The 17803-nt window shown below is 36.3% G+C and overlaps 2 protein-coding genes across 3 annotated transcripts; both read left to right on the forward strand.

Annotated features, from left to right (window-relative positions):
• Positions 1-349: 349 nt before the first annotated feature.
• On the forward strand, positions 350-2016 carry LOC129364266 (protein PIGBOS1). 2 transcript variants are annotated; one of them, XM_055036819.1, is made up of 3 exons: positions 350-478; positions 1390-1436; positions 1506-2016. In XM_055036819.1, exon 3 carries the CDS (start codon positions 1552-1554, stop codon positions 1708-1710), a length of 159 nt encoding a protein of 52 aa, XP_054892794.1. In that variant the 5' UTR covers positions 350-478; positions 1390-1436; positions 1506-1551; the 3' UTR covers positions 1711-2016. The 2 variants fall into 2 exon arrangements, with proteins under 2 accessions (XP_054892794.1, XP_054892793.1); XM_055036818.1 differs by lacking the exon at positions 1390-1436.
• Positions 2017-3254: 1238 nt separating this feature from the next.
• rab27a (RAB27A, member RAS oncogene family) lies at positions 3255-17452 on the forward strand. The gene is made up of 6 exons (XM_055036951.1): positions 3255-3659; positions 11313-11481; positions 12768-12853; positions 12934-13037; positions 13266-13389; positions 15489-17452. Exons 2-6 carry the CDS (start codon positions 11329-11331, stop codon positions 15682-15684), a joined length of 663 nt encoding a protein of 220 aa, XP_054892926.1. The 5' UTR covers positions 3255-3659; positions 11313-11328; the 3' UTR covers positions 15685-17452.
• The last annotated feature ends 351 nt before the right edge of the window (positions 17453-17803 follow it).

Genomic DNA, 17803 nt, shown 5'->3' on the forward strand with positions numbered 1-17803 from the left:
AATTACAGAATATAATTTTTGGTCATTTTAACCTATTGAATTATGACGTAGAACCAAAGAATAATCTGTAATTATTAATTAAAACAAGTATTCCAAATATAAACAATCATGTCAAACGAAATCTTGTTTTTGCTGAAAAAAGAAAGAAAGAAAAAGCTACTTTTACCATGCAACTTTTAATAGATGTTGCCTATCTTAGTAAAACTTAATGTGGCTAATTTTATTTTAAAAAATATTTTTTAATTGAAAAACATGGCTTATGTCATTGCTCTTTTGACCTACTTTTTAATTCCTGTCATTCGCTTGGTGGCGCTGTGGGTCTTCTAGACTCGTCAGAACAGACGAAGAAGAATGCCATCCGTCCGTACATAAGTGTCCTGTGTGTTTTTTTCTCTCTTAACGCCTTTGCTCCCTTTTATTTGCCTGTTCCCTTTTTCTGTCTTGTGGCTACAGACACTTTAGATAAAGCGCTTCATTGGTGAGTGATGAATGTTGCAGATAATTGTCTCTCCATTAGTTAAAAATGTCATGTTTGATCACTGTTCAGTGAAAAGGTTGGCATATTGTCAAGGTGGTGTCACACACTCTCATTATCCGGTCGGGACTTTTCAAAATAAGATGCCATTTCGGGGCTGCTGGTGGATTTTGTTGAATACTGGTGAATTATCTTTTATGAGAATTAATTATCCTTTATCTGTAGGTTTTATACTACAAATAAGCTTTACACCGTTCAGAGTCTTACGTTTTGTGTATTTATTCTCAATTACTTGAAAATAATAAGTAAAATATGTGTATAAAAGTTGGGCTTCCTCCACCTCGTGTTTGACAGTTGGTATGTGTCTTATTAAGATGGATTTTTTTCTCACAACCCTATTTAAATAAACCATACTTATTTAGTATTTTCCCAGTCTTCCTGCCAAAATTAAACATACTAACTTAGGCCTGTAAAAAAGTTATACTGAAGATTTTAATACAATTTCTGAATTACAACCCTTGACTGAATTCACCAAGCCACCCACTCCTAGGAAGATTGGCAGAATAACTATTCTTGCTTTAGAATGACAGATTTTAAGCTATATTTTCAGATTACATCCCAGCTTGATGTGGGGCAACAGTTTAGTCTTTATTCTTTTACATATTATTGTTTATATCTTTTTGTTTTGGCATTGTGTCTGCATACACTGATGATGATCAGATTATAAAATGCATTTAATTAGCTGCACCCAACTTTCTATCTCACATGTGGAAACTGTGAGAATGTGATGAGTTTTGTACACACTACTTTTTTATTTTGGTATCATTTATGAAAGTAAAAAATCTGTACTGTGGTTATACTGATGTATACAACCAGATGTTGACCTTGATTTTTTTTAAAAATTGCATTAACAGATAACTTCCACAACCTTTGAGGATAGAATGCCTTAAAAGCTATGCTGGTAAACTTCAACACAGTACAGAAATTGCTCAGCCATTCCCATAATTCACCTGTTTGTCATCTTTTTCAGGATGGGTTGGGGTCTGTAGACCTGGATTTCTTATCAAACAAGAGTAATGTTTCGACAAAGGATGCCGTTCTCACAGCTGCTCTTAGCCGCAGTGCTTGGGGTCGCTGGTGGATTCTACATCTACAGACCTTATTTTGAGTCTCAACCAAAGGGCCTTGAACACCAAAACCAGGATGTGCCAAAAAAAGGAAATGACACGGACTGAGCAGATCACCACTCCCAGGAAACACTTCATAGAATGAACAATTACAACCGGTGATGCAGGACTGGAAGCAAAACAAAACTCAAACCAGTGTGGATAATTTTCTGCTATTATGGGTTACCCTGCGTAATGATAAGATAAAATATTTTATTCTCTGACATCACTTTAACATGATTTAAAATGCTGTGACTCTTCAGTTTTAAACACCCTCCTGCCTTACAATTATTTGTAAGAAATCGTTTGTAAATGCAAATGGTGTCAAGTGATTTGTGAACTAAAAAATAAAAATGTTTTCTCATGTTGAGTGAATCATGACTGGCAGTATTTTTCTCAATGTTTACAATACCCTCCAGTGTTTTTTGTTTTTCTATTCCAAACTTTCACTTAAAGCTTTGAGATAAATAAACGACTGTAAAAAATGCAGATAAGAGGTCTGACAAAAATGACAAAGTATTCCAAAAACACTAAATTATCTTGTAAACATTTGGTGAATGTTATATATAAAATTATTGATGCAATAAAATTGAGAAAACATTTTGTATCGCAATCAGACATGAGCCTACTTTGACTAGGCTACATCAAAAGCATCTTCTTTGTTTCTATTTATTTTGAAGTGGACTGGCTGGCATGTTGGTGGAATATTGTCCAGCTGACAGACTTTTGTTTAATTTCTTTGTTTCTTATATGTCCTACATTTTTCTGTGTTTGTTTTTTTGATGTTGCACGGGTTCTATTCAGGTGATTCCGTTAATTTATGAGTTAAAGCTTTCACGTTTAAGCAGATTAGGCACAGTCTCCTTTGAAAAATGTTTTTTGTATTTACTCAGGTTAGCTTTGTCTGAAATTAAAATTTGTTTGATCTGAAACATTTAGGTGGCAAAAAACAAGAAATTTGGAGTTGGAGCCAATTTTGGTGCCTTGTTGACTATAGAAAAGTAATTTTTACTAATGCAAATCACAGTATATGAACAAGTGGACATGAATTGATGCATGGTAGATTTAATATGTCCTGTGGCCAAAGGAACTGCCTATAACTTCACAATTTCCTAATTGTGAAGTTATTGTGAATACTTTAATATTGTTTATATTCATGGAAAACCCCCCAAAATTAACATAACTCACCCGATATCAGCTTGGGAGTTTTATATAAAGTATGCATTTGTTAAAAAAAAGAATCTCTGGGTTGGCGCCCGATCTGTTGACCTTTGCTGAATGTCTTCTCCCCTCTCTCATGCCCTACTTTTCCATCTATCTACTGTCAAATAAATGACAGTAGTCAACAAATTCTTTAAAAAAAAGAGAACATTTCTAAAAGAAACAGTTACAGCTGCAAGTAAAGTTATGTGCCTAAGCATCTTGTTATTATTATTTTTGTTTTGTTGCATTTTTTCTCCTCTACAGTATCCATTAAAGTTACCTACAGAGTGAAAATAATCCTTTTTAAGGCAACATTAGCGACTTCTAGCCATTCGCCATTTTCCCTGAGAGAGGATGAAAACTGTAGCTTGAAGGGCCCCAAATCAAGTTCTGCTCGAGGGCCCTGAACAAGTTTGGGCCGGCCCTGGGAGCTTCTTTTGTGAAACTGGATTAATGACGGATGAAATCAGGATAAACAGACAATCCTGGTTTGATTATCGCCTCGGTTTGGTGACATATCCCTCCAGTGGAGCCGGCTGTCGGTGTGCTAACGGCCGTTAAGTCGTCGGTTAGCCAGCGCGAGCTCCGCGGGGAGGAGCCGTTTCTCACCGGGGGGCTGACGGCACACAGCTCGGAAAGTTAAGGTGGTGCTCAGAGTCAATGAGGCTCTTCCCACGGACACCGGTGGGCCACAGGCGACGGACAAACTAAAGCGCTACGTTAATACACCAATCTAAAGTAGTCTCGGGTTATTTTAGAGCGCTTTTTTTTCTACAGAGAAGGAGGCAGCGAGCAGCAACTACGCCCCGGGGCTGGTGAGTTACCCCGCTTTCAGGAAATGTCAGCCGTTAGACAGAGTCAGGCTGGCGGATAGCATCTGTCAGGAGTTAGCAAGAAAAACCTAAAACTTTACCCTGCTTGGTGTTTGCTTCGTGGGAGCGTTAAAAAGGCATGTTTTCTTTTTCTAACTTTGAGGGGCATTTTCCACCTGCTCTGTTTCGGAGCTGTTAGCTATAACCGACATTAACAAAACGAGGTAAAGTTCCTCACTCATATTATTAGGTAGATTCCTGACTTTTTAAGTTGGAAAGTTGACCTTTTAGTCCAGAGTTCAGTTCAAAGTTGGGAGGAAAGGGGGGGATATTTTATGTATCTAAGGTCAGGTGACCTCAGTTGGAGCCACATGAGGACCAGCTGCGGATAATTAGGTTTTCTGTTTCTTTAAGTTAATTGATTGGGGATGATGGTGACTGTGCGTGGAAATCGCTTTGAAACGCGTCTCACAACCTGTTGCTGCTGCTGAGTCCTCACATGGTGCTGCAATGTGGCAGCAACTTTTACAAAGATGCATATCTGCCGATTCAAGATACTGTTGGGTTCATTTTGGTCCTTCTTTCTTTGTAAGTCTGTAAATTACTCAGAAGTACTTATTTACATATCTGGATCTTCCTCCATCCCCACTTCCTCCACTGCTGTGGAGAGCTGCCCAGGGTGGGTCCTCCACTTTATCCTTGACAAATGATTAAAGCTTTTCTGGCTGGCAGAAACAGCCACAAGGATCGCTCCCACTGAAAGAGATAAAATGCATTAAGCTCAGCTCTGACTTTCAACATGAAGATGTGTGCTTTATTCAAAACTGTTGAGTCTGTTGTTTCAAGTAACTTCTGTTGCTTAAAATAATTTAAAGAAGGCACCAGAGTTTATTCTGTGTTGCTATTTAAATGCCATCTCTCTGGCCTTTTCCAAGGAGGTCTGCTCTTCAGGTAGAACAGGGACTCACTTGTTGTCTGTTTAAAAGGTTTCGTGAACCATGAGACTGTCTTAATCTTATTTCTTTTTGCTTCCAAGTTAGATTAACTCCCACGCTTTCTGAGCAATTAAAGCCTGTTTTGTAAAGTTAATATATTAGGCTTGTTTGAAGGCTGCAGGCACTTTGAATCAGGATCTAACGTGTAGGACATTTCCTCCTGTTTGATACGTGTAAACCAGTATCGCGTTGCTTATTTGGAGAGTTTCCAGTCTGATGGAGACAGGAGAGCTTCTGAATAACAACAGAAAAACCTTATCTAAAATAGTTGAAAGTGCTCTAGTCTCTTGCTCAACACAACGGAAGATGATGTTCTGGCTTCCTTTACACAACTGTGGTAGGACATGGGAGTAGCGAGGTGAATTAGAAATGATTCTGCAAAAGACTTGGTGTGTTTGTAATACCACACACGACGCACTCAGACTTGTACTTCCCTGTTCAGCTCATTAGTTTGGGCAAGATTAAGACATGTTAAAATTGTGCTAGTGCTCTGTAAGGAAACGTCTGATTAGGCAGATATAATCTTCAGAAATATGCTGACGCAACCTGTACTTCCAGCATTGTGGTTTTGTAATTCTGTGACCTGTTTTTGCTGAAATTACATACCGGTATGAGTTTATTTTCAGGGGCTTAACTAAGGTTGCCGCCTATAAGAAGAGAAAAAGTTTTAGCAATTCTGTTTAAGCGACACGGTTTTCAAATTTACTAGATTTTAATTTGTTAAAACAGAAAAAGCTCTTTGTGTCTTAACACACACCTGTCCCAGAGCTCCAACTTGATGTATCGCGTTCATGCAAAGGGACTACAGATGAAAACTAGCCTCTGTGGCTAACTCTGGCATATTATGTGATGTGCGTTGTTCCTTTAGAAATACATATAGGCTCTTTACATATACTGTATTTTATAGAGAAAAGTTGCTTTAATCAACAAAATACAACATGAAGAGGAAAAAATGCACTGGAGTACAATCAGGGTGGTCTGGAACGGCTCCGCTGGTGAAGTGTGCAGCGGGGCAAAGCGAAGACGCATCCAGTAAATCTGGGGTGATAGAAAGTGTAGTGGCGTTGCATGAATCTGTAACACCAAGAAAAATTCTGAGTGATTTATGTATTTGTCTCTTTGGCATCTGCACTGTTCTGCGGTTTTAAAAGCTAGCACCGACACATACAGCTATCTAGATGCTCTACAGTAGGAAAATCTGATGCGGTAGCACAAATTGTCAAAACATTAGCAGCACCTTCTTTATGTATTCAACCGTGGACTCGTTCCAGCTCTGGCCATCGAGCTTTCAGCTGGTGAATAGTTTTCCTAATGGCTGCAGATGGCAATGTTTAATCCTTGGTTCATTTCCATCAGAATGAATTAATATTTATTGCTGAAAACACCTCATGAAGAATAAAAAAATACCCTGCATAGGTTGCTCCTGACTACAAGTTCAGGACCAGCAAAACTATAGGAATAAGATCTTAATGCTAGACTTATAGTGTGGAAAATATGATGATTTTCAGTTAAAATCAGATGTTTACATGTTTCTTTATGTGACATAGAATTAGGGTATTTCTAGCTGATCGAAAGCTAAAACTGAAAGCAAAACTGATCACCTTTGTTCCTATGAAAACAGACTAGACATTAAACATAATTTACTATTTAACAGGTACAAATACCTTCAACATTTTTATGCTGTTTTTTTTCTTTTACAATTAGTGCAGACTATAAACTTGAAATCAACTTTCCTGGTTGCCAGATATTTATTGCTAAATTGACAGTTCTAGAGCCACCTTCTTTCTCACAAAAAAAAAACTTTAACCTTAAACAAAAATGAGGAGTTTAAAGGTATAATTTGTGCTAAAGGCGTTGCAGTTGCAGTGGAAAGTTTGCAAAAACTCATAGTGTGAAGCCTTCTATTTATCAACTTCCTTACAACTAATACAGCAGCTCACTAAATAGGTCAATATTTAAATATTGTACTCTTGTTCATGTGACGTAAGATAGCTTGTCTGTTTTTCTTTCTGACCCACAGCAATGGTGGCGTTAAGCTGTGGCAGGACTACAGTTCAGATCTTATCTTAAAATTGGGATCTAACTGTTCTGTATTCCACAGAAGGTTTAATGCAGCTATTAAATAAATCTAATTTTGACATTCTATTTTTAATGGGCTTCTGTTAAAGTAAAATGAAGGAAATTAAAAAATAGAAGTCATTTTTATGTTTTCATTGCAATTCTAACATCTTTATTCATATTTAAACTGTAGGAAAAAGTTACTCATTTAGGTATAAGAACAAAAAATTAACTGAAATTTTCAAGATTTCTCCTGGCAGCTGATTCTGCTTGAGTCACATCTAGAAGCTCAGAAATCTCTGCAAGGTGTATATAAAAGTTCATCCTGAACATCTCACCTATGTGAGTCAAAACAAGACCTTAGTTCATGACTGCAGTTAGAAGTTGGACTGTAAACTCCCCATTTTTGGTCAAATCCGTGTTTTCTTGCACCCTTTTACAGTCCACCACATTTACCATGATGGTAGATTTTAAACGAGCCTCTAATCAGCTTATGGGTTCAGATGAAAGGTTCAGTGGTGCATGCAGGGAAAGAATGCAAGGCTTGTCTGTAACCCTGTCAACTAACTGATCATATGACACATCTTTGCCTTCTTTGAACTTTTTCACCAGTAATTAGTGAAGTGTTGCTAATGAAAATCTTGCACCCAGTAGGTGAAACGAAGTGGGTTTTTTACTGGCCAGAATGTTTATAAAATTTGGACATTGAAATGCTTTGAAAATGGATTTTTACTGACAGTTTTTACCACTATTAGGCCAGATGGGAAGAATACTTATGAAGTAATGCAGTGAAGCATCCTAATAATACGCCTTGTTTTAAAGGAGTGGCATCACCAAGAAGACTGCCATAGATCAGTAAAACAACTACTAAAACATTTCTTTCAGTAGTTCATGCTAAATTTGGTGATGATTTGCATACTTTCCAGCAGCTAGAAGCCCAAGAAAAAAAGTTAGTGATAAAATGGAGGCTCAGAAATGACATTAGTATTTTTGTTTCTCTCCCAGGATTTCACATTAAAGCGAAACTTTTCTGAGCTTTACATTATGATTTATTGTTAATCTCATCAAAAACATACCTGTATCCATGTTTGAGTAATCCTTTAATCTCCATGGCAACCACTCAGCTCTGCAAAAGGCCTGGAGGAACCAAATGTGCATCTCCTCCTCTTTTCTAGGTCACAGAGCAGCTCTCTCCCTCTCAGCCCCTTCAGACTAGCTAGCAGCAACTGGCAAACACCTGGTGCAACTGCACATCTACTGAGCTCATAATAGGAGTTACTTCTCAGTGAAACTTTAAAGGGTTAATCAAGGAGCCATTTTGTGGTGACTTCCTGAAGGTGCAGTTTCAGAAAGAGCAGGAGTTTTTAAAGAGATGGAGGTCCAATTTCAAGGTGTTAAACGAGGAAGCAAAATTTATTTAGTCAAATTTGATATATATATTTAGCATTTTTTAGAACAACTGAACTTGATCATACTACAAAATGGAACTATGTGCCTGGAATAAGTTTGTTTTTTTAGAATTGAGATGAATTTGCTGTTTTCGAATTACATAAATGTACGCACCATAAGTGAAAAGACTTTACTTTTTGCCCATGATGTAGGCCTGTGTGTGTTGCGGCAAATATTTTCTGTCATCAATAACTATATGTTTATCTAAGTGGTATGCATGCTTGATTTTACACACATTGCACGTTGTTCTGGTCTGAAGTAAGTGGCTAACTGTAACACATGATGTGTTTTCAGTCTGCATGTTGATTAAAATCTATGAGCCTTCAAGCCCACACGCAATTTAGAGATGAGCAAGGAAACGCTGCGTTAATCGCTTCGTTTTGTTACTGCAATAATTACCTGTGTTTCCTGTCTGTTTCAATGTTTTCATAACATTTTGCAACCCAAAAGTAAAGCGACATGCAAAAGGGATTTTCACCAAATCCTGTCGTAATGCTGTTCAATTTCACAACGTGGGTGAAGGGAGTCTGGTTGAATTGCAGGAAGTGTGACACAGAATTCAGTTTTCAACATCAGATTGTGCTTCATTTCTGCTCAACAGAACACGGCTAGTTTTTTTTTTATTGTTGTTAGGAAAACTGACTAACTTCCTTCTGTTGAATGTCTGAAGCTTTTCTAATTGGATCAGTGCTGCTTTGATCAACTTTGTAGAATAAACACTTTAGATGTTGTGGCATGCTAGAAGTTGTGTTGTTTCTTGCCTTTTTACTAAATCCTACTGTTGTGATGCATTATTTGTGTTCTTCTAAATAAAATACTGGCATAAATGGTAATGTTTTGATCCAACAAAGCTGGATTTGGTTATTACCTGAAGATTACTTTTAACCAGTCTGTCAATTTATTTTCCTGTTTTCATATACAAAAATAAATTGACTACCCATCTGAGAACATGCCTAATTACCCCATGTAAGGCCTCAATTTCATCAGAAATTGTTAATATGATTTCTTAATTTCAGGAATGAACTCCACCCAAATGTCTTCTTGCTTCAAGTCTGAATGTTAGTCTCTATTTTTAAGCTTTGTTTTGTTACAGTAAGAAACAGAACTTTGGCTGAATCAAATGACTATTACAAGTCAAATATTTGTGTTTATTATAAGCACTAAAAAGCTGATTTTTTTATTACAATATTGAAATAGGGCTTCACAAGTTTCAATATAAAATATCCATGAATTAAAACAGATCTGTATTGTAATTGATTTGAATCATTTGTGGATGACCCTGGCAGTTTCATTTTCAGACGTAGAATTACATTTTGATGGTCTGGTCGAGTTAAGGGAGTTTCCATGCAAATATGAACACAGGTCTGCATTCAGTCTTAATTTTGCTCATTTCGGGTTTGTTTACAGTCAAAAACAGCTTCATCTTCTTGGTGTTAGCAGCAAGTGATGATTGTTTCTGCTTTTCATTCTCTGAAGGCAAAAAGTATTACATTTAAGATAGAAATTATAACTTGATGGTATGAACTATGTTGTTGAAGAGTTTGTTTGAAAAGCCAGGAAGTGGTCAATAAAGGTAATGTTTGCTCCATTTATTTGAATAAAAGACAGAGGGGCATTTGTTTTACTGGTGACAGCATACTGGTACTCACTGTGGCATTATAAACTACTACCTACTCTTTTTAAATCCCCCGTATTTCTTATAAACTTGCTATTTTTTTGCAACCACTTGTTACTATAAAACTTGTAGAGTGGTTATGACCTTCTAAACTTGGTAATTTACATAAACTTTATTACAAAAAGTGTTTGAGGCATACAGGCAAAAAAACTGCAATTTTTTGAAGAAACAGCACCGTTAGAGTAGAAACTAATCCAAAACTGCTCAATATATATATATATATTGCATTTACAATATAAATACAACTATTTTTTTCTGTAAATATGTTGTACCCTGAACTCAACAGTTTCAGCTTTTTACATGCTGATGTTGGAAGTATTTTATTTATTTTTTGTTCCTTTGCTACAAATAATCAAGCATAAATGCTGTTATTGCATTTAGTCAATAAAATGTTTATTTTCTGATTTTAAAAAAAGGGAATTTGTCTAATTTCATCTTGTAATGTTTTTCTAATATTGTATAAAAAGTCTTAAGTGGACAAATAAAAAAATCTGCAGAATGTGCCACTTTTAAAACGTCAGATTAATGGTCAGAATAATCGATTATTAAAGTAATCATTAGTTGCAGCATTGGACTCAACCTGCATCATAAGTCAAGTCATACATTTCTTTCACTTTGTAATAATACCACAGATTTATTATAGAATATTTGGTGGCAATGTGGTGGGGAGCTTTATGTTCCCTTCAGGAATGGTTAGTAGAAAGAAAACTTCTTGGTTTGGGTTTCCACCGACATTCAGTCATATAAGCCTTTCATTTTCATGTGTATCCTAAGCAACGGCTGCAGTGTAGTTGAGCAACGAACTGCGGGCCTGTAGGGTGGTGGAGATGTGTCTCTGGAAAGATGAATCATCCAAAACTAATCTGGGCTTGGCTGTTAGCAGGAGAAGAGCGCCTGCATTGTGTAAAGTTTGGCGGAGGGAGGATTATGTTGGTTGCATTGAAAGGAGCTCTTACTGCTGCACTAAACTGAGATATTTAGACAATATCAACTTTGTGGGAATAGTATGAGGATGATCCTTTCCTTTTCTTGACTATGCTCCACTTCTCATACATCAGTTACTTGCATATGCTCTACTTGGAGAATGCTCAGAGATTCCCTAAACCCTGTGGTTTAGCCTTCCTGCCAGAGCTGGTATAACTGGAAAGGGTGGACCCACTTCATATTAAATCCTTTGGATTTAAAGGGATGAATATTTCTGCCAATATAATGTCAGACTAATTCTAATTATTCTGATTCCAACAATATGATACTCAATTTATTGTAATATCTGAGAAATTACCACAAGTAGGGTTGGAGCATTGAATTTACCATGAAGTTAATTTTTGAAGAATTAACTTTTGAAAAATTGGGATTTTAATTTTTTCACCAATGAACTCGTTGGTGAAAAAAAAAATTCTACTTTAAGCCACATCAGCACTCCCCACTGTTTTATTCAGTGTTTTTACGCTTTGGTTGAGCTCCTTTTTCATGTTTCAGAAAGTACGGACTTACCATGTCTGATGGGGAGTATGATTACCTCATCAAGTTCCTAGCGCTGGGTGACTCTGGTGTGGGAAAGACCAGTTTTCTGTACCAATACACAGATGGCAAGTTCAACAACAAGTTCATCACTACAGTGGGAATCGACTTTAGAGAACGGAGAGTGGTAAGAAATCATGATTTTTCATCACAACATTGTGAAGATTTATGGCATTATTCAGATTTTGGACTCCCCACCAGCAATTTCTACATACCTGCCTGGTTTGGGGCTTAAATGTGTTCCCATTATATTATGCAATACTTGTTTAGCACTTATAAACTATGTCGCTACTGAAATTTGAAGGATAATTATCAGCAGGTAACGCCCTCCTGAAGATCAAACATTTCAAACCATTGGCAAACAGTGGAGTCTGATTCTTGTTTACAGTAGACTTCCTGTAGAGGTCCTAACCTAAAACTTTTGAAGGAGGTCCCGTTTTATCTGCATATATTTATTTGAAAAGCAAGAATTGGCTTTTTGATCTGACTAAATTGATCTTAGAAGTTGTTGGGGTTGAAATGATTAATCCTAATGGTTTATGATTATTGATTAATTGTCAATTTGAGGATTCAGACTTGGAAAAAGACAATTTGCTGAAAGAACAACACAGAGCAGTAATGAACCCAAAATAGTTAAAACAATTCTTTGCATTTAGGATGATTAAATAAAACCTCTGTGTGTAATTATGTTTTACCCAAAACAAATGAAGTGTCAAAGTTTTAGTTGTACTTTGGTCAAATTCTGTAAAAAAAATCTCATATTGAGCACTTTTTTTAAATCCAATTATTTATCAGTTAGTGTAAAAAATAACCAACAAATCAGACCTACACTGTATTAAGTCAAGCAGAAAGGCCTGAGCTTCTTGTGTTGATTTGAGGAGTACTTTTAGCTGCAGATGAGTCCTTTGCTACAAGCGTTCACTGCAGGAATGTTATTTTGTTGTATTTTAGTCAATAAAAGGTTTGTTTTAATATTTAAAGAATTAATTAATTTATCTTTTATGTCTAATATTGTATATATGCTTATGTAGTTAAATGAAAAAAATGAAAAAAATTCTGGGGTCAAAATTCACCTTCCAGACAATCTCTATCCAACCTTACTGAGCTCAAGTGATGTTGCAAAAAAAATGAAAGAAATTTCCCTTTCCATATTTGCGGAGTTGGTAGAAACAGATCCAAAAAGTCAGATTCTTTATCAGCACACAGCTAAACTTTTGGTAAATTTTTTTGGTTGCCATCAATAATCTGGCAGATTTATTCTATTTAATTTTTTTACCAATATGATACTTTCACTCGGGTTTTGGAGTTTCCTTCTACAGGTTTATGATGCATTGAATTCAATGTTTGACCTGTTTACAGTTGACTTCCTTTAGAGGTCCTAACCTAACCTGGTGTGTCTCTTGTTTCCATCAGATCTACAATTCAACAGGTCCAGATGGAACAAAAGGCAGAGGACAGAAGATCCACCTGCAGCTGTGGGACACAGCAGGACAAGAGAGGTACATCAGTCATCTTATGACTCCTGTTTCTGAATTTAATTCACACTGACATTATCTACTTCCATTGATGGTTTCTTCAGGTTCCGAAGTTTGACCACGGCGTTTTTCCGGGATGCAATGGGTTTCCTGCTTCTGTTTGATCTCACGAATGAACAAAGTTTCCTGAACGTCAGAAACTGGATGAGTGAGTCCTGAAGGGTTCAGTTAAATGCTACTGAGGCATATTCAATACACATTTACATTTAGTAACATTATTATATCCAACTTATCTGAGTGAACAAGACAATTTTCAAGTAATATAACATAAACTCTGTGATGAGCTTCTGCAGCTCCTACAGTTCCAGTGCATTAAATATAATGTATAGCTCTTGTTAAAGTTTCGAAGTGACTCCCGGCTGGATGTTTCCCACAGGTCAGCTACAGATTCATGCATACTGTGAAAATCCAGATGTGGTTCTGTGTGGCAACAAATGTGACCTGAGTGACCAGAGAGCCGTGACCCAAGTCCAGGCCCGGGAACTAGCTGAGAAGTACGGGTAAGTCCGCCTGGTTTCTGATCCGTCTGTGCACAAACCTCTCCCTCAAAAGTTTGTCAAGAAGGCAGTGCCTGCGTTGTTGACCCAACTCTGCTCTGCAGACTGACAGACGCAGCTGGTCCTCCTCGAAAAGCAAATATTTGCTTACCTGTGTAAGATATCCTGGTCTCACGCCATTAGACACACCTTTACTGAAGTTCACCAGGCAGCAGTTCATAAATTATGTGAAATGACCACAAACTCAGGTGTTTTAAGTAAACTGATAATTAACTTTGATACAATCTTTACTTAAAGGGAAAAACTTTGACTCTTAAATAAGTGATAGTTGCAGACCTTTGTTGACATTTAAAAATGCTTAAAAATTATCCTTGAATATACATAATTATAATTTGATTTAAAAATCCCATTATCATTTCCTTGAAAAGGTATTTATGCTCTCTTTTTTGTAGTTTATTTTCTTACTTGTTTGCACTTAGCAATCACAAACTTCAATATATTTCTTTGGGATCTATGTGACAGTGAAAATGATCTTAACTAATACAGGTAGGCCTGTTGCAATAACCAATTAACTGCAATCAAAAAGAACTCAATCATTTTTAATCAGTTTTTTTTTGGGGGGGGCAAATTTGTTTACAGAGAGTCATCAGAGATCTCCTGATCAGTAAACAGATTCCACGTGGGAGTAATTTAACCTCATTATAAACACAGCTGTTCTGTGAAAGCCTCAGACATTTGTTGACATTAGTGAACAAATGGCATCACAAAGACCAAAGATCACACAACAGGTTGATGTATTCACAACGAATCCCAAGACCAAAATTAGCTCCCAGTGACGACATCTTAGGAAAACATTTAGAATTTCTGGAATCCTGAGATTTTTCTCTGACTTTTATGGCAGTAAAATAAAAGTTACTCACAAAGTACCACGGGCGTTTTATGCAAAATTCACATTTTTCATGTTGTTTTTGCTTTCATTTGGATCTTAATTTCTTCTAAAAACAATTCAAGTGCTTTAAAAAAAAAACTTATTACAAAAAACACCCAGGTATTTTTTGTAATAAGTTGTTTTTTGGTGTCTGGAAAATGAGCCATTTCAAAACTGTTCAGTCACGTTCAATGGGCACTGCGCTGTTACCTGGCAACCCCAGCCGATCCCAGCCACGCCCAGTCACGCTACCTAGCAACGGATCGTAACTCGAGAACATCTGGTTGGCTGGTTCAATGTGCTTCATTATGGCTGCCATAGAGCATATGCCATGTTAATGACTTACCATCCAGAAACCACTTGCTGTAAACTTATTGTTTGTGCTGGAGGCAATGCTGTGGGTAGATCTGTCACAATAACAAATGTTGCTGGACCATAAATTGTCCTAGAAGTTATTGGGATAAACAACAGTATTGTTGTTTTGAGACAATTTTCAAGTAATATAACAATGATGGCATAATAACGCAAGAACACATTCTCAAAACTCAATAAACTTTAAGTTCTACTAAACATTTAATTCTGGAACAGGAAGACATAAATATCCAAAGTAAATCAACAAAACAGCAATTAAGATGAATTATTATGACTCTGTAAACAAAACCATTCTTCAAAAAAAAATACCAGTTGAGATAAAAGCACCAGGCTGAAGACTTTTCTCATCTGGGTTTTGGTAGAAAGAGAAAAGCAATAAATCATGGAAGTGGAAATTATCGAGCTTGTTTTAAGTTATCATGGGATTAATTGATTTATTGCGACAGGCCTAACTGTGGGAATATTTTTATAACAAAGAAGTCACAAAGTATTGAGTCTCAGCGGGGGAATAAATATGCATGCAATGCATTTCTGATGCGTCCATTTCATAACAACTATCCTCCATTCTGTTGGTCTGTCACATACAACTTTATGAAATAATACTTTAACCCTTGGTTCAGACTTCCTATTCATGAAAAATTGTTAATAATAATAATGTACAAAAAAGGTTATATTTTATTCCTGACAAACGTCTGTAGACCTTAAAATAACCATTAAACTTGAATTCTTTTAAAATATTTAGCTAATTAACAAAATGGCATGATTGCATTACTTGAGTAAAAACCATTGCACCTCTCTACAGAATCCCATACTTTGAGACCAGTGCTGCAAGCGGGCAGAACGTCAGCGAGGCCGTCGACGTTCTGCTGGATCTAATCATGAAGAGGATGGAAAGGTGCGTCGACAAATCCTGGATCCCAGACGGTACTGTGCGGCCCAACGGACCTGCCAACCCGGATCTCTCTGAGGGGTCCGATAGAGGCAAATGTGCATGTTAGAAAGATTATTTTTTGTTTTTGTTTTGTTGCACATCTTTGTTTCATTATCAATCAGGTGGTGGAGAAAAGGAAGATTTCCAAGTAAAACACAGTGGGAGTTTTATTACTTTGTCGAGTAAAACTTTAACACCAACGTCATCCATCCGCTTTTCCCCACAATCCAGAGTGTTACATGTTCACTATCACTGACCCAACAGTGAGTAAACAGTAGTCGGTGTACCTTTATCTCAATACATTAATCTTATTGAGTGTGGGGTATTTATTTTTCTTTATAGCTCCTAATGTACATCTCCAGTTTCCATATTAAGTTAAAGAAACAGATCCTCGATTCAGATATTTTAAAAACACTGAGCCTGTATGTTATTTGTGCTGATATGTTGTCAGGACTCCTCAATTGTTGTACAGAGGAAAAATGCAATGAATGAACTTCAGGTCACCGATTATGTGTCACTGATGCTTCACTGAGTGCCTAGTTGATCACTGCAGTCTCACTTGTGCCACCGCCAGAGAACATGTAGCTCTTATTGTCTTCCAGCGCGAGCTTGGTAGACAGTTTACATGATTATTTAGTCTGTACTTTTATATGAGTGCAGGTTTTGCCAAAAGTTAGAAAAACAACTTTGTAATATTTAGATAAGATAAATAAGTTATTTAATAAAACTATAGAAAACCAGAATTCAAGAAATATTTTTATCATCATAATTATTTTCTGTGAAATTCTAGCTTGTTGGCTCACTTTATTCAGTTCTGTGCATAAATTTGTGACAAATTATGTTGAAATATAATATGAAAAGTTGAAATTCAATTGCGCAATGAAATAAAAGTATTGTACCCAGGATTCAGTTTGGAGACGGTGGTCTTCTCTAGAAAACACTGGTCTATCAAGCTGCAAACTATTTCTACTTAATGTCATTATGCCTTTATTTTGAAAGTCTGTTTGGATTCATCAGCTGAAGATTTCAAATCCAACATTTTTGGTCTATGTAAATTCATTGGTGCATTTAATCTGAAATAACAGCTTCAAGGTTTAGTTTGAGATTGAACTTGCTTCTGGGTGATAATTACAAACTTGAAGCAAAAAAACATATATTTAATTAATGTCCCCTGTTATTTCACAATATATTACAAAAGTATGTTGTCCATTGGGGCTTTAAAACAAAAATGGACAACTGGGCACATAAAAATGCTTAAGAAGTAATTTAAAGACAATTAAATGGTTGTTATAGGATATAAATAAGTGGTTAGGTGTGACTGTTTTCTTGGTGGTGATGTGATGCTTTTCTGAAATTAGTTTTTATTCTAGATAGTCCTGGTAGAGTGTATCTGCCACGTGGCAAATTAGAGTTTTTCCTAATAAAATCTATTTTGTCACTGTAAGAAGTCTGTATTTTCTGGGTTGTTTCTTGAAACCCGATAAGCTGAGCTTGTTTTGTTGGCACATTTTATAAATGAGCCAGTCAGAACGTCACTGCATGAAGACCTTCTGCTTGTTGAGCTTATGTTCTATAAATCTCATAAAACACTGGAACGATGTCTTTTATAGTTTCCCCACACACTTTACATCTGTTACACTTTATTTCGAATGTCTAAAGGTGTTTTTAGACCATCATATTATAATCTTCTTTCTGTGCACAGATTTAAGTAAATATTTGAATGTATTTTCTCCATTAGTTGCTTTGATCTTATTGGGATATATCATGCTGTCACATGTGCCATGCTTTCATATTAAAATGTGTATGTTAAGACTGAAATAAACATTTGTATTTATGTAAAATCATGACCCATTTCTTTATTTAATGTGCTCACTTTTAAGATGGGGAAAGTAAAAAAAAAAACCCCGAATCTAATGAGACAAAAATAAGAAACCAGTCCATGAATGTCTCACATGTTTGAGAAGAACATGCAAACTCGACACTTTAAGTCCCTGACTGAGATTAGAACAAGCTGTGATGTAATAAATAATGCATGAATATTACTTAAAACTATTTAGCCACTTCAGAGTAACAGGCTTTGAACACAAGAAAGAAAGGATGCAATGTTTTATGACTTGTGGAGTGGTCATTTTTATCCGGGAGAACATTTGAGGAAAACAGAAGTTAGACAACTTTGTGCAATCCAG

This window comes from Poeciliopsis prolifica, unplaced genomic scaffold, assembly GCF_027474105.1.
Source record: "Poeciliopsis prolifica strain line A6 unplaced genomic scaffold, Auburn_PproV2 SCAFFOLD011, whole genome shotgun sequence".
NCBI lineage: Eukaryota > Metazoa > Chordata > Actinopteri > Cyprinodontiformes > Poeciliidae > Poeciliopsis > Poeciliopsis prolifica.